Below are 22007 nucleotides of genomic sequence, written 5' to 3'. Positions count from 1 at the left end.
CGCTGTGGGGCAGGAAGACGGAGACGCACCCGCCCTTACCCTCCCGGGTCCAGGTGCGGGGACACACCTGTCTGGGCGAGCCTGGAGCTGGTAGCGGCATGCCGCCGAGCTCGGCAGTCCCGCGGGCCCGATCAATTCCACCGGTTGCCCGGGTGAGGGTGGAAACCCAAGAGGCAGCAGAGTCTGCTCAGCCCAGACAAGAAAGAAAGAAAAACAAACCCCTGCCACACACACACACACACACACACACACACACACACACACACACACACACACACACACACAGTGCGAATCTGACTCTCCGCTGATGGGATAGAGGGAACGCTAGAAAGACAGGAGCTCCAAAATTAGCCAGCCAATCTAATCCCAACAGCTGCCTCCCGCTCCTGTTTAGCTTGGCCGCCTCTGAATCGGAGCCTCTCTGCCTTTGATCGGCGGGTCCTGGTGTGTCTCCCTATCGCCCTGTGCGTCCCTCCCTGCGTCCCTGTCTAATGCCCCTCCCCTACCTTTCCCTGGCTCACTTCCTCCCTGTCCCGGGGGAAAGCAGGGTGTGTGTGCTGGCAGGCCTCCCTCGGGTGTGTGTCTGTGGGCGGGGGGGGTGTTTACATGGTTAGGACCTGCTCTCCTGTGCCCTAATCAGAGATGTGCTGAAATGATTCACAGTTTGCTGCACTGTACAAGCTCTCTCTCTCTCTCTCTCTCTCTCTTTCTCTCTCTCACACACACACACACACACACACACACACATTTACAAAACCTTTACACAACTAATAGCCAGCAGCCGCGACTCCACCATTCAGTCTTGTACATCATCGACAGTGACCAAACGCTTCGAGGCCATTTAACCTTAACGGGGCTCCTCGCCTGAACAAACAGCGTCCCTCGCGAGCTCCGGAAGTTTCCTGCACCTTTGAGGCACGTATGGGCCACAGCGATACGCGTTTGGCCAGGGTTTGCGGCGCACTCCGCACGTGCGTTTGATGAACGCCGACCTGGGGAGACGGGAGAGAATAGCCATCTCGCGCTTGACCATGGCAGGAGAAAAAAAAAGAGAAAAAAGACAAGCTAAAGCGTGAGCATGTTGAAGCAATCACGCTCCAGCGCGCTAGAAACCGAGTGAGATTTTGGCACTGCGCGTGCTTTTAATGGGATTTATGACATCAGTGCTTATACCGTGCGTCTTTAAATCACCTGTTCAGTGTCAGGCTCGATTTCAGTTTCACACTTTGCTCCCCAAAGTTCACTCTCTCTCCCTCCCTCTCTCTCTCGCTCTTTCTCTCCTCCTCTTTCTCTCCCTCTCTCTCTCCCTCCCTCTCTCTCTCGCTCTTTCTCTCCTCCTCTTTCTCTCCCTCTCTCTCTCCCTCCCTCTCTCTCTCGCTCTTTCTCTCCTCCTCTTTCTCTCCCTCTCTCTCGCTCTCTCTCTCTCTCTCTCTCCCTCTCTCTCCCTCACTCTCTCTCTCTCTCTCTCTCTCTCTCTCCCTCTCTCTCTCTCTCTCTCCCTCTCTCTCTCTCTCTCTCTCTCTCCCTCTCTCTCTCCCTCTCTCTGTATGCTTGGCCCGCGTGTGCTCACACCCCAATGCTACAGATCGGGCGAGTGTCTCACTGCTGCTGCCCGGAATGGTTTAAAAACGCCACTTGGGAGTGACAGGGTGACCATGGGGGGAGATGAAGGCTACCTGGTCCTCTTCCTCCGTACCCTTCATACCATCGGGCCGACACGTGGAAGTTCTGAAATACCCATTCAGTATCACACAGTGGGAGAGTCCGTGAGGGAGTGAGGAGCTATGACCTTTACACACACACACACACACACACACACACACACACACACACACACACACACACACACACACACACACACACACACGCATGCTTAGATGAAAACTGTGAGTCATATTCCTGCCTATTGCAACTCCTAACGGAAATAACAGACACCATTTTACCCTGTGATTTTAAAACACACACACACACACACACACACACACACACACACACACACACACACACAGAGGGAGAGAGAGGGATCAATCTGGCACCATCATGTGTCAGTCTCAACCTTCACCAGGTTATGGCTATGCGATTTCATCACCTGCAGATTTAATGCAGGTTTCTGGTTCTGGATCTGTGCTCTCCCTGTCTGAGCGTCTTAGCAGAGGCAGGCACTTCGCTTCCAGTGTAAGTATCACGGCTTCAACATAAACACCATTGCCTCCACGCACAAAGACGCCCCCGCCGGCCTTGCGCCACAACACCAGTGGCCCATGGCCTTGTCGTAGGTGCAACAAACGAGGATGTCAAATACGGCCCTGGCGCTGATCTCTGAAAATCCTTGTCGGTCTTGAGGCACGTTATTCAGCTGCTGTAGCACACATGCCTCCTGTGAGCAAAGTGTAAGGGGTTAAACCTCACCAGAACACCTCAGAGGTCAGACTGGCTGAGAGGGAGTTGTGATCCCCAGTTTTTCTGGTGTTTTAATGCTGTCCTGAGCTCCACACGAGCCAAGTTCTCTAATAAAACACTTCTCTCAAGAACAACCACGCAAATCACGCTTTAAAGTCCTTCCTGTTGTTCCGGACCGGCTCGTGCGGGGACGCTGCAGTCGTGTCAGGGATTATTCGGCCCTGAAGTAATTCATATTAGTTATTGGTTACATAAGTGGAAGTGAGATGAAGGCGCGCACATGTGCAGTGGACACTTTTACGAGCACAAGGACTGATTGGGATTTCAAACACGGCTGATTCATGAGTGAGCCGGAACGCCTCGAGCTTGCGCTGTTAATAGCAGCCCCACGATGACAAGTCACTGAACCGGAGCTCCCTAAATCCCCCGCTAAACGTGAGGCCTCTCAGCGGCATGCTCGCTTTTATTGGGGGGGTGTCGTTTTTTTAAAATGGCTTTAACGGACACACACAGAGCAGCGCACACTGAGCCTCTGTGTGAATGTGAGGCAACAACAATGGCATTGTGGGAAACTGGAGGAGAACTTTAGAAGCTGGAGCACTTTAGAAGCTGGACTTCCTCAACCTTCTCACTTTTTCCTGTCAGCCTGCCTGGCTTTGTGTGTGTGTATGTGTGTGTGTGTGTGTGTGTGTGTGTGTGTGTGTGTGTCTCCCCTCTCAGTTTCTCAGATCAAGGTGTGTCGTGTCCAAATCCTGAGACTGGACTCCACCTCTCTAGACAGGCCTCGGGGGTTCGGAGAAAGGAGGCCAGAGAGAAGCACTGTGAGGGAACTCGTGTGTGAATCCTCCCTACAGCTTCAGCCCCATGTCTCCACATCACTATACTCGTGTGAGTCCTCCCTACAGCTTCAGCCCTGCGTCTCCACATCACTATACTCGTGAGAATCCTCCCTACAGCTTCAGCCCTGCGTCTCCACATCACTATACTCGTGTGAGTCCTCCGTACAGCTTCAGCCCTGCGTCTCCACATCACTATACTCGTGCGAGTCCTCCCTACAGCTTCAGCCCTGCGTCTCCACATCACTATACTCGTGAGAATCCTCCCTACAGCTTCAGCCCTGCGTCTCCACATCACTATAGTCGTGAGAATCCTCCCTACAGCTTCAGCCCTGCATCTCCACATCACTATACTCGTGCGAGTCCTCCCTACAGCTTCAGCCCTGCGTCTCCACATCACTATACTCGTGCGAGTCCTCCCTACGGCTTCAGCCCTGCGTCTCCACATCACTATACTCGTGCGAGTCCTCACTACAGCTTCAGCCCTGCGTCTCCACATCACTATAGTCGTGAGAATCCTCCCTACAGCTTCAGCCCTGCGTCTCCACATCACTATACTCGTGAGAATCCTCCCTACAGCTTCAGCCCTGCGTCTCCACATCACTATAGTCGTGAGAATCCTCCCTAAAGCTTCAGCCCTGCATCTCCACATCACTATACTCGTGCGAGTCCTCCCTACAGCTTCAGCCCTGCGTCTCCACATCACTATACTCGTGCGAGTCCTCCCTACAGCTTCAGCCCTGCGTCTCCACATCACTATACTCGTGCGAGTCCTCCCTACAGCTTCAGCCCTGCGTCTCCACATCACTATACTCGTGCGAGTCCTCACTACAGCTTCAGCCCTGCGTTTCCACATCACTATAGTCATGAGAATCCTCCCTACAGCTTCAGCCCTGCGTCTCCACATCACTATACTCGTGAGAATCCTCCCTACAGTTTCAGCCCTGCGTCTCCACATCACTATAGTCGTGAGAATCCTCCCTAAAGCTTCAGCCCTGCATCTCCACATCACTATACTCGTGCGAGTCCTCCCTACAGCTTCAGCCCTGCGTCTCCACATCACTATACTCGTGCAAGTCCTCCCTACAGCTTCAGCCCTGCGTCTCCACATCACTATACTCGTGCGAGTCCTCCCTACAGCTTCAGCCCTGCGTCTCCACATCACTATACTCGTGAGAATCCTCCCTACAGCTTCAGCCCTGCGTCTCCACATCACTATAGTTGTGAGAATCCTCCCTACAGCTTCAGCCCTGCGTCTCCACATCACTATACTCGTGCGAGTCCTCCCTACAGCTTCAGCCCTGCGTCTCCACATCACTATACTCGTGAGAATCCTCCCTACAGCTTCAGCCCTGCGTCTCCACATCACTATAGTTGTGAGAATCCTCCCTACAGCTTCAGCCCTGCGTCTCCACATCACTATACTCGTGCGAGTCCTCCCTACAGCTTCAGCCCCACTTCTCCACATTAACAAGCCCGGCTGGGCCACATGCGCTTCGCTTGGCTGAAGGCAGGAATGTGCGACAGTCTGCTCGCCCGAGGGGGGCGACAGCAGCTTCCGGCTGCAGATCTCTCAGGCCGAGAGAAATGAGAGACAAGAAGGAGGTAGGCTAGCCAAGAGCAGCCAACCCCACCCCCTCAAAGAAACTTCACCACTTCTGCTTCCTGCGTTTGTAACCCCAAACACTACACCGGTCAGGGCTTCAGTGCAGATGCCCAACAGTTTCCAAAATTAACTACACAGCATTGCACAAAAATGTGTATGATGTCTGAATAATAAAGTTGGCATTTAGGAAAATATAAAAATATATTTAACAGGATTTTAAATGCGAACAGCTGCAGCTCATGGCTGGCGATAAAGACAAAATTGCTCATCAGATTAGGGAATAATTTTCAAAAGCGCTGGTTTTAAGTGCAAAGATGTGTATCAGGAAAAAGACAAACTCTAAGAAGCTGTCTGAGAATGCCAAAGGAATGAAAGTGTTCCAAAATGAAAAATCCTTGTGAAGGAAAAAAACACACACACACACACACACACACACACACACACACACACACACACACACACACACACACCACCCATGAAGTGGGAGATGCAAGGCCCAGTACAGCCTAGCCTCTGCTCAGTGAAGAAAACCACAGATGAATCCATCATCTTTGGGTTGTGGGTACCAGCAGAGCTCTGGGGCACGGAACACTCATTGGGCCAAGTTAGGGCCAAGCCGCAGGCTGTCTGTCCGACTCCCCGGGCGGGGCTTAAACCCCTCCCCTTCCTTCTCTCCCTTCCACCAACCCACAACCTTCAGAATGGACCCAGGAGCCCCGGGGCCCCCGTTCTGTAACCCCCTCGGCACTTATACGCAAGGCGCATGCTGCGATCACCACACACATAAACATCGCCCGTCTGCCTCCTGCACGGTAGCGGCCTCCCCGCGTTCCTGCGCACATGTGTTTTTCGGATTCCGCAGAACCACTTTCAAACATTTGCACTTAATAACGTCGACAGCATGGATTCATCAGGGGAGAAATACGCTCGGATCTTTGGGCCAACGCGAGGCAGACACGCCGCTCCAACCGCTCTCTGGTAAAGAGAGAAAAACACTGGGACAACCATATCCCCCCTCCCGACACCCCCCCACCCCTCTCAGGAAAGAAAATCTGGTTTCCGATCCACTGCCTTCGATGTTCAGACATGAAGAAACCCCAATTTGCTTGGACGGCGACGTGCTTACGCACCGCGTGGATTCCACGGCGGTGACGGGCGCGATAATGACGGAACGGCTGAAACTGGACGGCGCTGAATGAACGGCGATGCGGAAAGAAGCCTCGCGTGCCGCGGAGAAGCCCGGCGGGCCAGACGGAGCACCACGCCTCCCACGGGGACAGCGCCTGGGCCCAATTGAAAGAAGATGTCTGACACGGTGCCAAAAGGAGCCTTCTAATGTCATCCAGTACCTGTTCGGGCTTTTGTGTCAGACTTTTTAGCCCTATCAGTAATAAAACTCCGATGCCGATGAAATCATTACGTGGTCATTACATGCAATGCAACATCACAGTTGTTAACGGTCGGGTTGACCTGTGCATGCGAGCCTGAACTAATCAGTCAATCAGTCAAATTCACCTTTCTGACGGGTGTCTGTTTAGAGCTCCAGTTCTCTTGCAGAGTCTGGGACTTTTTTTTGGAACTGGGAAGACCACTGCAGGTAGGAACGTTCACTCCTCCAGCCAGTGGTCCAACACACTCTTAAACGGTCATCATTTCCATATTTAGCAAAGCTTCTCACAGGCCAGAGAGCGACACCAAGGTAGAAGTGGCCTGTTGTTGTTTTCTCAGGTTATAAATCGCGCCCCGTGCTTTTCCAGATGTAACGTCCTTAGCAGAAAATAACAAAAGCAGAAATTTTAATCAAAGCCCTATTGGTTTGTTTTTTTTAATGTTTCCAGCGATGGCAATCGCTGTTACAAATCTCTGAATGTGCTGTTCTTACGGTTCATTCTGGCCTCGTTCGCCGTCATCTCACCACCCGTAAGCCCTCTGAGGACGCCGTTTACGTATTAGATGATTTTTTCCAACAATTACAAAAGTTCTCAAAAGCCCGCGTCCATTTCTCAGCCATCGTTCAGCAGAGTGCCAGGAAAACAGGATTCCTGATACGAAAACTTCGCAATAACAACAAGGAACGCCACATCCTCTCCCGTCATAAATAATGAAGGAGCCAATCACCCGTCCCTTTTACCTGTCCTGTCGGGCTCTGCACTTAACCAAAAGGAAGCCCCCCCCCCACCCCCACCCCCAAGCTCTCGCTTCCATGCTTCCTGTTCAATTAGCTCCACCCTCTCCCAGCCAGCCACAGAGGTCAAAGTTGAGCGCGGTAAAAGCCAAGATCCTAACCGCAGGGCTGTCTCCATGTCCCGGCAGACGGTTGAGCACCAGCTCTCAGCCCAGAGCAGACCCCTCTATTCCGCGAACTTTAGTGACCTCCACCCCCCCCACCCCCCGACCATTAACGCTCCTGACTACTCAACCAGCTTGCCTGCTCCAGCACCCACCCCCTTGCACCGAGCTCGTGGCGCTACGTTGATGTTAGCGACTCAGCAGGTTTCGGCGTGGACGCGCACACGCTCGCGCTCTCCTTCATCATTAGAGGTTTTGCGCGGACTCCTGCTGCCCGGGAGCCCTGCCAGCATGCGTAAAAGTTTCCATGAGGAAGGCCGCGAATCGCCCCGGCAACTGGGGGTGGGGGTTGTGGTGTGTGTGTGTGTGTGTGTGTGTGTGGGGTGGGGGTGGTAGGTTATGGGACTGAGAGCAGGGGGATCCTCTGAAATTTAAGAGCCCTGCTCTATTTGGATGGGCTGGGGGCAAGAGAGAGGAGGTGGAAAAGCGAGAGAGAGAGAGAGAGAGAGAGAGAGAGAGAGAGCGCTGACAGGACAGAAAACAGCACTAGATGAGGAGCAGAGACGCAGGATAAACTGAGTTTGTACAAGGCCAAGGTGTTGTCCCATCAGAGCCAGAGAGCTTCCATTGTCAGGCTTCAGGACATGAACTCAACGGAGCGGCTGGGGGCCGAGCAGGGGCTGCCCGGAGACACGGCCATGAATGGGGGCTGGAGTACGGAGGACAGTCCAGCCGGGGAGAACCCACCGCTGGGATTAGTGCCCGCGATTTCAACCCCTAACGCTGGGGGATAATGAGGAAAGAGACAAATGCCAGGGCCCTGTGCTCACACACACACGCAGACACACACACACACTCTCACACACACTCATACACACACACACACACACACACACACACACACACACACACACACACACACACTCTCTCACACACACACACACACACAAAGCATGAGATCACCCGTATAGCGTCTCCTCCGCTCCAGACTAACAGCCTAACTAGCAGCCGAAGCGAGGCTGACGCGAGAACTCCCGCTAACTCTGCTACTGTTCCCACTGCTCCCCCCGGCCAGCGTTCCTACCTTCCCGCTCCCTGCCACGTTCCCGCTCCAGGCATCGTAAATCGCGTCGTCCCGCAGCCGGGACTGATCCCTGTCGGAAATCGCCGGCTGCATCACACGAGCGTCACAAACACCACCTTACCACGGGGTGCTGGGAGAAAGACGCTTCCTGTCCAAAGACAGGGTGTGGTGTGGTTTTTTTTTGGTTTTGTTTTTTACTGCAGACGCCACGAAGAACTGTGAAAGTTCCTGAAATTGTCTCAGGTCATGACCTTGGGCTGTCCCGCCTTCAGCGCCAGACAGGACGAGCGTTCCGTTTAGTTAAAGCGGCCGACGGCGTTAGCGGAGTTTTCCGCAGAGAGCAAGTGAAAGACGAGAACAGCGATGACAACATATGTCCTACAACACTGCATCCTCTCACGCAGTTAGCAGCACACGCGGGGGTTTGGGAACCGAGCTGAGAGTTGGGGAATTTTAAAGGGGTTCATATAGAAATCTCCAAGACACACACACACACACACACACACACACCACCTCTGAGGCCCTGTTAGCGCAGTAGCCGGGCGTTGAGAACTTGAGTAATTTCTCGGGGGCTGAGCGAGGCTTTCGGCCAGCTGCGTTGAGGGCGGTCGGGGGCGGCGCGGACCCGTGCGTGGGTGTCTGGGAGAACCCGGGCGTGCGTCCAGAGTCAGACTTCCACCGCAGCCCAGGGGCCCCCCGAGCCGAGCCATGACTCCGAGGGGTCCCTTCCAGCCCGCCGGCTGATCTCATCTGCCTCTCCGAAGCGGCCTGCCGGGGTGGGAGAGGAGGGCTTCGGGAGCGCGCGCGGGGGTGCGTGTCGACGTTATTTGTCTCGCTTCTTGGCTCGTCATCTGAAAGTGCTCAAAGCTTGGGGGAGGAGCCGGGGAGGAGGGTAGCTGGAGGATACAGTTACCACCACACACTTACCAGGACTCCAGCAGCTGACCACAGACGCTTAGACAGGCATTAGGGCGCGAGATGGCGGCCCCCGGCTGAGGGGTTGTTTTCTGTTTTTTTTCATATATATTTGGAGGCATGCTCCGGAGGGACCGCGCCAATCAATACGCATTCCTACAGCTCACTTAATGCGACTGTAATCACAGACTGGATGCATCTAGCCAGGGGGCGGGGCCACAGAAGCCACAGCTGGTGTGACAGAAGATGAGGGGGCGGGACAGACACGAGGTCACTTCTCACAACCCGCCCACAGCACGGAACGCGCAGAACCGAGACAGAAACGAGGTGGAACGCCGCCGCCACGTTTAAAAGACTCGGAAGAGCGGCCTCCGTGCCGCACCGAGTTCGCTGCTCGCAAACGAAACGCATGTCAGGCAAAAAAAATTACATTTGACTTGATACCTGAGGGATTATTGTTTTATTTCTTGCCAAATAGGGGACGGAGGCTGGTCTTCCACTGACAAGACAAAGATGATAAACGCTGGCTGAAGAGTGTGACGTGACCTGACGTTCAAAACGTCACAGCTGACCGAGTTTAAAGCGATTAACAGGACCGATGACAAATAGATGATCTGGAGTTTCTGGGCTTTGTTTATTTATGGGCTAACAGCATGGAGATGACAGATTTAGTGAAAGCTGCACTCTAACTCAATTTCTGCTTAGAGCTTAAATACCCTCGCCCACTCAGCCGGCTATACGGATGCACGTGAACACACACACACAGACACACACACAGACACACACACACAGAGTCCCATATGACGCTCCCTCTCTCAAGAGCACAATAGCCACCTCTAACCTCTCACCGTTGGCAATAAAAGCATGCTGTTCACGGGCAGAGGTCCAGGGGTGGGGTGCGACACTCCTGCTTTAAACCCCCCACGTCTCGCCGGGCGGTGCTGGAGGGCAGTGTGCTCCACGGACCGCCCTCAGGGCGGCATGTGACCGGGAGGATACGAGGGCGGCAGGCAATTAAAAGAGGAAAGGCAGCAGGGCTCTGGGCCAAACACCCAGCGCCCCCACGGGTATCGGCGGGCGCAGGGGCAAGGGGACCCCGGTGACCCCCCAGGATCCCTTGATGACGCCAGCTCAGCGCTGGAGGTCCCCGCGGGGAACCCGAATGAAAACAAAAGTCCCCAGCCCCCCCCCCAAAATCAAATTCAGGAAAAATAAACCCGATCGAGCGCCAGTCGCCTCAGGAAGCCCCATGCCATTGTTTCGCTTCCTTCATTAGGGCTCATGTCGAATGCCGCGCGTGTGCCCCTGTTTTTGGCTGGCCGCTCCCAGACCGACCTCTGACCCTCGCGTCTGCCATGTTTGGACAGACGGCTCGAAAATCCCACAACGCTAATTTATAGCCGAGCGGGCCAGTAAATCCCGTGTGTGAGTGCGCGCGTGCGCGCACACACACACACCTGCAGCCAGCACGGCTCAAATAAACAGCTTGCAACAAGCCTTAACGTAACCCTCTGTGGGAACGAGTCATCAGAGTAAACAAGCCACACACAGCAGGCAGAGCAGAGTCTGTTTGCAAGGCCCAGGGCAAACCGGCCTGTGTCATCACACTTTCATCACTGGTCCGAGCTCTCCGCGCCACGGGGACGTTCGGGGAATTTCGGAGGTGGCACACAGACAGGAGAGGTCTAGCGGTTTCCAAGAGTCGCATCGCACGAGGGTTTTGCGGAGCTACGGGAACACGTTGAAAGCTGGGATCTGAGTCCTCGAGGTCTGGCAGGACCAAGGGAGGAGATCATTCTAGAAACTTCTCCGCGGTTTCGCGTTGAAGACGTCGGAGCCTGAGAGTGCAGGACTGTCCGTCTAAAAGGACCACGCGGGACGCGAGCGAGGTTAAGGGGTGTTCGCTTCTGGCAGCAGTGACTTGGTAACCTACCATCATCCAGAGTCATCTGGTCGAGCTCCTGTGGCTCTTGCTTGATGGTGACGGCCAGCGCAGGGGAGCTGCTGTCCTCCGACAGCAGGGTGGGTGGGCTTCCTCTGGGCTGGGCGGAGCCGTAGGCGGGCAGATAGGGGCTATCCGCTGCAACGCCGGGCGTGGAGGGGTGGGAGGCCGGAGAGGACGAGGGGCTGCTCCCAGGGTAGAAAGGGTGGTAGGAGGGGCTACCGAGGTGGGGGCTACCCTGGGGATGGGCCATCGCAAGGGAGGTGTGGTCAGGGGAGCTGGGCAAGGGCAGGGGGGCGGCACCGCCGGGGAAGGGGACAGGTGAAAGGTCATGGAGCTTAGGGCTGGAGCCGGGAGAGGAGCAGGGCAAGGGGGTGGGACGTGGTGGGCAGGGGACATAGCTTCCCACCACGCAGGGCTCCGCCTCGCCCAAAGGCATCGTGGGAGGCAGTCTCTGCTGGCCGTAGTACGGGTTTGAGCGCATCCTCGGGGCACCCTGGGATTCGTAGTCGTCCGCCGGCTCCGTCTTTATCATGGGGACTGCAAAAGAAGAGGCGATAGGGGCCGTGAGTGAGGGAGGGAGGGAGGGAGGGAGGGAGGGAGGGAGGGAAAGTGAGGGGGGGGGGGTTTGAGGAGATGGTGGACGTGGGTGCAGGCAAGGCGGGAGGCTGGCAGGACAAGACGGGCGGGGTTACAGGAACGCAAGCACCGTGCCGGGGTCGGGATCGCCCTCCTGGAACTTTGCACCGACTCTGATCCCAGGAAGGAGCAGAGGTTATCAAAAAAACAGGAAAAGCGGAGAAGAAAAGGACAAAAAAAAGAGGGATGAGTCATCAGAGAAGTGGGCAGCTGGGTTTAATAAAGGGAAGGCCTGTTTGCTTTGGACAGAGAAGCCGCTCTAATGTGCTATAAAAGAGCAATTCGAAAGGGAGCTGCCGCGACCCGGCGGGCCTGCCACTCTGAGGGAGAGAGGGAGAGAGGGAGAGAGAAGGATTCAAGTTTGATTAGCCGCTTACAGGCGGGTGACCTGCGTCTGCAGGGAAACATAACAGAGGGAATCCCAGAAAACCACGCGGTTAACCCTTTGCTTTCCACCGCCGCTACTGAGCCTGCGCACCAGAGCTGGCTTTTAAAGAGGAGATTTTACAGTAACGTTACACTCCTTAATTAAAACTACAAAAAACAGAAGAGAAGAACATTAGAAGAACAGGGATAAATATTAAGAATAAAAGAACCAGTGAGGGCACTATTCTGTCTTTTCCTGAGCCCCGGGTAATTTTTGTGACTACGGTTTGCTTCGTACCATCTCCGCATGTCATTGACGACGTGGCTCCTTCACACCCTTGGCCCGTGTGTGTGTGTGTCCCCAGCGCGGTGTGCATTTACGTCATTGCCGTCTGTTCTAAGTGGCGTGGGAGTGCTCCGGGTGTCTCCGCGGTGTCCCGCCCACTGCTCCCTGGAAGCACGCCTCTCCCAAAGCCCTGCCCCTGGAGCCCCAGCACCTCCCTGCTGGGCCCCGGAGGCCACGCCTTCCCGCTTCTGGTCTATCAGCCCCGGGGCTCGCCTACAGCACCTTGAAAATGCTGCCCTCCGGTTAGGTAGGACAAGCCGCTTGCCCTCAGTCCAAATGGGAAATTTGCATTTGGATTTGTAATGCCAGCCTAATATACATTGTTGGAAAACAAACCGATCAGCACAAACGGGATATTTATGATGCTTTTAAAACATGTGACCAACGTGAACATTTCTGGACTGAATAATGCTAATCTGTGTTCAAAAATACCCGCCCCCCCACCGACGGCCACACGAAAGAATCACGGTTCAAAGATGTGGTTTCATTTGAACAAAGGCGAGGTTTACGCTGCATCTGAGCCTCAGCCGTCTCTAATCTGGTTTCAGAGCCTCCCTCTGTGTGATGGGATAAGCCTCAGCCACACCCTTAATCCTCCATGCCGTCACCTCCTTCTCCCGGCCTCCTCTCGTGTTTCTCCTCAGGTCCGCGGATCCGGGGCCCGAGGCCGGGATCGGCTGAGCGCTCCTGCCTACTCCGATCTCGGGGAGTCTGCCGTGCGGTGTGGCGGGAAGGTTCACGGCGTGGTCTCCTCCCCGGCCGGGTTTCACTTCCTCGTAGCCTTCAGCTGCGTACGGTTACCTTCTCCAACGTTGTTTTCCTCTGCCTCTTTCGTTCTCTCGCTCTGGGTTCTCTACGTCTCACGCTGGGCTCCCACACAAAGGTCATCTGGTCTGGAGGGGATATTTTCTAAGTGTGCCTGTCCGGTGGGGAACGGGAACACCACGGGACATGCACCAGCGGCGTTACCGCGGCTACACGGCGTGTGGCCCGTCATGCTTCGTCTCCAGCGTGAGTGCTGATTTAAACTGTGCGGTAGACCCAATTATTTTGATACCAAAAACAAAAACAGATCTGTGGATTTGTACATACAAGTGCGTGCACAAAACCTGGCAGAAAAGCCAGTAACGCACGTATCAGCGTGCGGCCTCTCAGCGTCTTTGATGTCCGGGACAAAGAGGAAAGAGTGGGTCTCCATGTGACTCAAGCGACTCTTAATTACGTCACGAGTGCTTAGCCATAATTACAAGCCCCATGGCAGGAACAATCTGGCCGGCAGCTGGTGGCCAGTATGGACCAGTTGGTTCTGTCTGTCACTGCCCCATACCCACGCCAACCTTCTACCAGCGAGAGACCGTCCCGTCCCACTCGAGCAGCCTGAGGAGCAGCATGTCCTCTTGCAGAAACCTGGCAGGTACTCCGTCTCCAGACCCGGGCACGTTGGCGCTGCAGGACTGCGAACGCGCGCACTCTCGCGCCACGCACGAGCGACACGTGGATGGTTAGACAGTGCCAAGCTGAGATCTGAGGTTCGGTCAAAGTCACTCGTGGTTGGAATATTCCGCAGCTAGTGGTGGCGGCACTGAGCTTTTGGCAACGTCTGATGTGCCGTTTCATTTCTGAGCTCCTCGTACAGGGGTTTTTATTTGTGTTATTCATAGAACCTGATATTGTGAAGGAATCCTTCGGGAGAAGGGGCTTCACGTGGGCGTGTTCCTTAGAGGGAGCGTTTCAGCTTCAAACGCAACAAAAACAAAGGAGGGACACCACGTAGGGTTATTGGGAGCGCGATCGGAAAAGCGACGCTTGCATCCGGGGAGAGGGGAGGCACAGCCATAGCACATACATGCGCCGACATATCCGGAAAACCACATGCACGCACACACACACACACACACGTTCCTATTACTGCCGTCAGACTAAGCTCTTTATTTTGATATTCTCTCTAAATCTGGACATCTCACTATCATTTATAAAAATCATTTTATAAAAATCTTCCCTTATGAAGAGACTGCGGCTCGGAAAGTGAACAAAACTGGTTTAACGTCTTAAACCAAAAACTGGTTTAACTACTAAAGAGACCAGCACAGTAACAGCCGTGTGCTGGTGGAATAATAGGGTTCTGCTAAAGTCCCTCATCGATCAAACTTATCTGCCCCAGTCCAGTTAAGTGGAGAATGTCATTGCCTGTGTGTGTGTGTGTGTGTGTGTGTGTGTGTGTGTGTGTGTGTGAGGGAACTGACTCACAACAGAAACAGCTTTAGATAGCATCAGCAATAATGCATATCCTACACGCCACTCAGCCAAGATAAGAAACAAATCACGTTTACATGACCCAAACAATACGTCTCTCCGGAGATGAACACACTCTGATAAATGACAGTTCCTGAAAACTTGCCGAGCGGCGTCAGTGGACAGTGTGCCACTTGCGCGGGCCGAGCTCGCCGTCTAGCTGTCCAGAACCCCCCCTGTCGTCGTAAGTAGTGTCAGAAGCAGGTCCGTTTGCACGTTGCTGCTAGACTTGTGTTTATGTGCTCATGAATGGAAAGTGAGGGATCTTTTCACTGCCTCCCACAAACCACAACATGTTTGTTTCAACCTTCCTCTTTTTAAAGAAAGTGGAGTTAATTTTAGAGGTGGTTTTTCACAGCCGGTGGCTTTTTGTTGCCTCTGCATTCGTGTGTATGTGTGCGGTTGTCGTATTTTTCTTTCCGGTAGTCAGACACTGCAGCGTGCACAAGATGTTCTTCCTGAGAAGCATCAATGACCACAGTTGTGCTTGAAGTGGTCTGCAGACAGGACACACTCACACACGGAAGACAGCGAGTGATGACAGAGACCGCACCAAACCCCTGCCTTTACACACACACACACACACACACACACACACACACACACACACACACACACACACACACACACACACGAACATGAACACGAACACACACACCTCTTTCTAGTGACCTGCTAGCTACACTGGTACTGTTTGGGTCATGAGATAATTGATGAGAGCATTTTCTCAAAACAACGGAAGGTCACGTGGAGGCTCAGTTTGAAAGAAATAGAAAAAAAAAGAAAAAAAAGTATCGAGAAGACACCTCCCTCCCCCACGCTGCGGCTACGTCACACGCGGCTAAGTCACATGCGGCCGCGTCACACGCTAAATATCTATTTATGTGCGTCTCTGCAGGCACCTGAAAGATGACCAACACAAACCACACACAGCGACAGATGGGCTGTGGTCCTAACGGCACACCAGCCGGCCATTTCTAATGAACAGTCGCCTCTAGCAAAGTGGGTGCTAAGTGTGTATTTATATACACAGGGAAGGTCAAAGGGCAAAGCACTAAAGCAACGTAGGTATCAAGTTATCATTTCCCTACGTTTCCCTGACATGTTTATTGCTGTGCTGCATTGTTGTGGTATGCTAAGGTAAAAACGTTACAGTTGTGGCTGTTTGTGGGTGTGTGTGGGTGTGTGTCTGTGTGTGGCTGGAGGTGTATGTGTTTACATGTGCGGCTTCAGCTACGTGTGGTACAGCCTAGTTTTAAGCCCCCACAGACACGGGGAGTGAGGCACCGTGACTCTACAATCTCAAATTCAACTCTTAGTCTCATCTTAGCCCACCACCGTGTTGAAACACCAGTACTGAGGTCTTAGTCAAGCACCTCCTGCGTTCCACGCACACGTATGGGACACCTAATCCGAAGCGCCGAACTTCCTTGAAATGACTGGAATGTCGCAGGTAGAGTCATCAAAACCTGTCCCTAATAAAACAGGATCTTCCCATATCGGAAAACAAAGCACTGGCGCTCCCGCTGAATTGATAAGGGACGCAATCCGATCCATATTTCCGCACACATAACTCCGTACACACGCTGGGTTGCCGCAGTGGAGAGAAGGATACAGTAGCGAATTTAACCAAACCTGTTTCAAGAGAAACAGCACAGAAGTTCAATAAGGGCGTCGTTCTCTCTGTCTCCATGGTAACAGCCGTGGTTGCAGGGGTCGGTTTAGCATTTGGTTAGCCTGAACATGTTACATGAGCCCCTCTTGCATTCGTGGTTTTTTTTTTGGTTTTTTTTTGGGGGGGGACGTTCAAATAAACAGACTGGAACTTAATCAAACCAGCTGATCAGTGTCTCCACTAATGAGACCTCTGGTTGTATTTAATCACAGATCCGTTCACATTTTTGGCATGGCGAACGGTTAACAGTCCGCCCGGCGACGAAGCCGCAGCCCAAAGTTCCCCCGCGCTGGGAGCAGCATGCCATGGTGCGTCGTAGGTGAAACAGCAGCTCCCGACCAGCTCTGTACCAGTTTATTCTCCGCCACATTAGTGGTTTTGGGTGGATGCGCGTTTCTAACGGCTGCTGCTCCGTCATGCGAGGTTGAGCGTGGGCGTGGGGGAGTGATGAGATTCTCTTCAGGTCCTGGCATGCCGAGATGCGTGAGCAGGCCTGGAACCACGTGTGTGTGTGTGTGTGTGTTGGCGAAATTCCTCTACATAAACACCGCCTGTGGGCTCTAGCAGTTTAACCGCTACACCTCACTGCAGGAAAACGCAACACCGCAGTAAAGCAAACAGAACGGCCTCCTGTCCTGCGCCTGCCGGTCACGGGCCGCCGGCGCTAAGCTACATGTGTCCTGTGCACGTTCTAGGGCTTTCCAGGGCACGGCAGGGGGTCCGCGATGCATCACGCGTGTCGGCCTCCGGGGGGATGGGGGGGAGGTGTGGTTAGCGAACGTTTGCTAGCACACGGAGCGTCTCTGGGACGGCAGGAAGTGAGCAGGGATGCCGGGGGTGCTTACTGCTCGGAGGAAGGTAGGTGAAGCACTGGTATTGACTCCTCTTCCTCTTGCTGTTGCAGACGTAGAAGCTGACGGGCACGGCACTGGCTATCCGCTGGCTCCGGTACGGCGGGATCTCCACCACCAGGGAGGTCTGCGTCACACGAGACAAAATGGAGCATTAACTGAGCCCTGAGCGTACTGGGGAGCATCAGATCTTGGATTAAATCTCTTTAAATACGTCCATAAAACAATTACTGTTTTAAAGATCCCGTCACCACGACAACTCTGTCAGCCTGGTGGAAAGTGAACGAAATCAAACAAACATTGCTGGCAACTTACAAACACACCAATGAGGCAACACACCTCTGTACACATACCTCATGTCCTCCAAAAAAGATTTATTGTCTCCATCACCATTTCAAAAACAACTTTCAGTGAAATAATACAAAAATATTCTACAGATTGTTATCAATTTCTGAAATTCAATATTAAATCAGAGATGTAAAATCCCTTTACGCAACTCACGTCACACAGTGTAAAATGTCCAAACGGGTTTTATCCGACAGACACGAGTTCACGATGTTCTGTGAGTAGCACTGAAGTTGACCTGCAGGCCAAACGTGTGTGATTCACACCGTAACGCTCCAACATCTCCCCCCTTATGACGGATCGCTAATCTATCGAACTCTCACCAAGAAAACTGCTCTGTCCGAGTGGAAATCAAAGCGCTGACTACATACCAGTCAAACGGACCAAACGTGTCACAAGGACACGGTTCACTAGACAGAAAGAGCAGGCTAACAGTCTTTAGAGGTACAGCGTAAAACGCATTGCCTATTCATGATCAGACAATCACTCATCTATGCTGTATTTGTTCAAAAAACGGCTTCTTCTTCTAACCTGGTTTCTGATTAACCTTCTGCTCTGAATCCCACTGATTTGAAGGCCTTTTCCTTCTCATAATACTGTTTGTGTTTTCCGCTCCTGTACGTGTGGCTAATACGTGTGGTCTGAGCGGGCCAGACAGAATATGAGAACGAGTAGGTGAGGAGTGAAAGAAGAGCAAGGGACTCAGGGAGCGATAGAGAGAGAGAGAGAGATAGAGAGAGAGAGAAATAGATTTACTCGGAGAAAATAGTAGGGGATGAGAGTGGGAGGCTATGCTATGTGTGGAGAAAACGGACTCCGGCGGCCCCTAAAACAGGCCTGGGGGGACATATCCCCCCTCTACCCCACGCCTCACTGCTTTTCCAGGCCAGACAGACCGGGGTTTGGGGGGGTGGGGGTGGAGGGGTGTTGACGTCAGCGAGTGTCCGGCTCGCGGCAGACGGGGGCGGAGGGGTGCGGAGTCGTGGAGGAAAGACTTCCTGCTGACTCCACACTCTTTCAGCTATGAGCGTGTCTGCGGGTCAAGGCCAACGAGCCACGCTGTCCGTCTGCCTGTTCACCCTCGACCCCGTGTGTGTGTGTGTGTGTGTGTGTGTGTGTGCAGACAGCGTTGGGAGAGACAGAAAGAGAGACAATCATGTTTATGCTCTAAATAGCCAAACGGCTCTCTGAGTCTTCAACCTTACACCCCCCTAACACATCTAACACGCACGCACACGTGCACACACACACACACACTCACACACACACACAAACACAGACCTGCTGTCATTTTCCAGTGTGTGGGTCTAGCCCTAACACCAACCTGCCCTAAAGGCCAATTAGCGTTGAGGGGAAGGGTCACGTTTAATTTAGCAGCTGATGCAATGCGTTTCATTGCTGTAATGAGCAAAAACCACACCTGACAAACAACGGTGACGACAACTGAGTTGCATTGTGGGTCCTGTTTGTGTCGGACCCCAACAAGGGCCAATGGCAGCGTTATAGGATGATGAAAACTGGAAATACCACAAAAGAGGTCTAGCACACACACACACACACACACAAACACATACACACACACACACACACACACACACGTACACACATACTCGCCGGTAATCCGATTCTAGCTGGTGTAAATGGTTTGTTTCAATTACACCCCAAACAAAAACTTTTTTTTTCTGGAACATACACACACCAGGAGAATACCACCAAGGCTATAAAAAGCCAGCCAGGAGCTTTCCGCTCTTGTCGTCTCTCTCAGTCTGTGTGTGTGTGTGTGTGTGTGTGTGTGTGTGTGTGATATCCAGTAGTAAAGAGGACACAATGAGCAGTAATTTGTGTCTCTGCAGGTTAGCTTGGTGAAAACGTCACTTAGCATTGCGCAAGCTAATCAGGGGCATTTCACCAGAGTAACGACTGAGCAAAGTTACATCACAGAGAGGGGGACAGAGGAAGAGAGACAGAGAGGGATGGAGAGAAGGAGAGAGAGAGCGGTAAGAAAGAGTGTGACCAAACCTTGCATCAAAAAACAAAAGGACATGCACTTACCGGCTTGATCGAGTCCTTGTCAACTTTGGCTTCTGTCTCCCATACATGGTGCCCATCTAAAAGTATGAAATATACACACACACACACACACACACACACACACACACAATCAACAACCCCCCCAAAATAGTGATCATACACTCATTAGTAAATAATCACACTTTCAGGAAAATGCTATGCTGCCCACAATCCAGATTTTATGTAATAATCTATAACTCATTTCTCAATCGTACAGTGAATCATTGTCCCCTGGTATTCTTGAGTAATTCAGTTCATACTGAGGCAGTCGAGATAAAGTCTCTCCTCACTTTCACTTCATCGTCTTATCCACAACTCATCCATCTGTTGTCATCCCTGTTAAAATAGCTTTCATTATCTCGGCATATTGTAAGATGCCGAGGTCATTGTTTCATTCAGCTTGAGGAGGAAAGGAGAACCAGCCAACGACAGAATTCGTTTTCGTACGGAGCCAGCCAATGACAAAAAGCGTTCTCATAGGGAGCCAGCCAATGACAGAAAAGGTTCTCGTAGGGAGCCAGCCAATGACAGAAAGCGTTCTCGTAGGGAGCCAGCCAATGACAGAAAGCGTTCTCAAAAGGAGCCACCCACCAACAGAGCATGTCATTTTAAAGTCTAGTATTTTAATCAGGCCTGAAATACCACACTGATCAGTTCCGGGCCACGGAAATGGCAAAAATGTACGGCTTGTCTGGTGCCGCGAGTCGGCCTGACTCTAAAGGCTTTCTTTTGTGCAGCTCTTTTTTTGGGAACGAGGGCGGTTGTGTGTGTTTTGAGACCACAGCTTAGCACGTGTGGTGTGGCGCACAGGAGCGTGGATGGCTAGCTAGCTGATTTAATGTTTAAAGTTTAGGTCAGAAGTGATATTTAAATAATCGATGAAAGAGATTTGATTCTTAGCCGCTAAATGTGAAGTCCTTATCTATAAGGCTGAAGAATTGCAGTTTTCCCTTTTTCTTTTTTCCTGATTCGTTATTATCCACACACTAAACAGTAAATCATTCATGTGCATAAATCACATATGAATTTAGCAAAAAACATACTTTCATAAATTTCTAGTATCCCCAGTTCTGTTGGTGCACACCCCATTACTGATAATAAACCTGCATATCACACTGTATTTAACACATCATACAATATTTAACACATCTTACAGTATTTACAAATGTGTTTGTCATAGCCTTATTGTGTGAATCTTATTTGTTGCACCAGATGTGGAAAAAAAAATCAGTTCTTCCATAATAAATGAGTTTGCCAGAACTGATAAAAACTACTACACAGAATTGTCAGGATGTGGTTATTTGTCAGTATGCGATGTTAACCGCATAACTAAAATCGAGCCATTGCATGGTTTTCCACTGACATGTTATTCTCATCAAAGAGTGTAAAGATCTCACACAGCTTTGTCCTAACAGCAGCAGTGTGTGTGTGTGTGTGTGTGTGTGTGTGTTCGTTTCTAGGTGTGTGTAGGAGGTGGAAGAAAAATCTTTCTCAGCTATCGTGTCAAAATGATGAACAGATATGGAGAAAGACAAGAATCCTAACGCCTATTTAAAAAAAACAAAACCACACGCACACTACCCCAAGGTTCCCAACATGGTGAGGACAAATGAAACGAGCCAGAACGTTTCTCTTTTGGTCCCATTTACACGACGCTAACCCGGGCGTTCTGTTTAAGCCAGGGCAGCAGCTTTCACGGGGGCTGGGGGGATAGGGGACTAGGGGGAAGCCTCGGGCCGCAACCTGCCTCTCGCGTTACGGTCAGAGCAGGGAGGGAACCTCGGGCCGCCTCCGTGCCGGGAGCTCCTCCGGTGGGGGAAACCTTAGAGCAACCCCCCCTCCGCCCATCTCCACGCCCTCCGCGGGTAAACACGTTTTGCAGCTTCTGCTCTCTTCTGTCTCTCTCTAATCTCTACTTCTCTCTCCCGTTGTGTCTCGCTCTCTGTTCTCCTTTCTCCAGTCACTGCTCTCGTTTTCTCACTTCGCTGTCCTTCCCAACATCCGTCTCTCGGCCACAAGGACAGAAGTTACACGCAGCCTGTTGACAGGGCAGGTAGTCAGAATGGCTTTGCCAGATAAACAGAAGCAGACAGACAAGGCCCTTTGTTTTCCTCTCCCCAGATGAGCGGTGCGAGGCTCATACCTCCTCCTATCTCCACATACCTCCTCATGCCTCCTTACACCTCTCCATACCTCAGCTTACCTCCTCATACCTCCCCTCCTCACACCTCCTCATACCTCCCCGTACCTCATCATGCATCCTCACACCTCCCCATACCTCCTACCTCCTCACACCTCCCTATACCTCCTCATACCTCCCCTCCTCACACCTCCTCATACCTCCCCAGACC

At 52.4% G+C, this 22007-nt stretch overlaps 1 protein-coding gene across 3 annotated transcripts in view; it reads right to left on the bottom strand.

The window, feature by feature from the left end:
- The window catches only part of LOC113581708 (nuclear factor of activated T-cells, cytoplasmic 1-like), a 51471-nt gene that overhangs the window by 5330 nt on the left and 24134 nt on the right, over positions 1-22007 (bottom strand). For 2 of the 3 annotated variants that reach the window (XM_027017030.2, XM_035528698.1), the window contains exons 7-9: positions 19639-19694; positions 17236-17368; positions 11064-11612 (exon numbers count right to left, since the gene is read on the bottom strand). In XM_027017030.2, coding sequence (XP_026872831.2) covers positions 11064-11612; positions 17236-17368; positions 19639-19694 — 738 coding nt within the window. The remainder of the gene's footprint in view (positions 1-11063; positions 11613-17235; positions 17369-19638; positions 19695-22007) is intronic. The other variant, XM_035528699.1, reaches the window with a different exon arrangement.

This window comes from Electrophorus electricus, chromosome 7 (assembly GCF_013358815.1).
Source record: "Electrophorus electricus isolate fEleEle1 chromosome 7, fEleEle1.pri, whole genome shotgun sequence".
Taxonomy (NCBI): domain Eukaryota; kingdom Metazoa; phylum Chordata; class Actinopteri; order Gymnotiformes; family Gymnotidae; genus Electrophorus; species Electrophorus electricus.
This window is presented reverse-complemented; position numbering and strand designations above follow the sequence as displayed.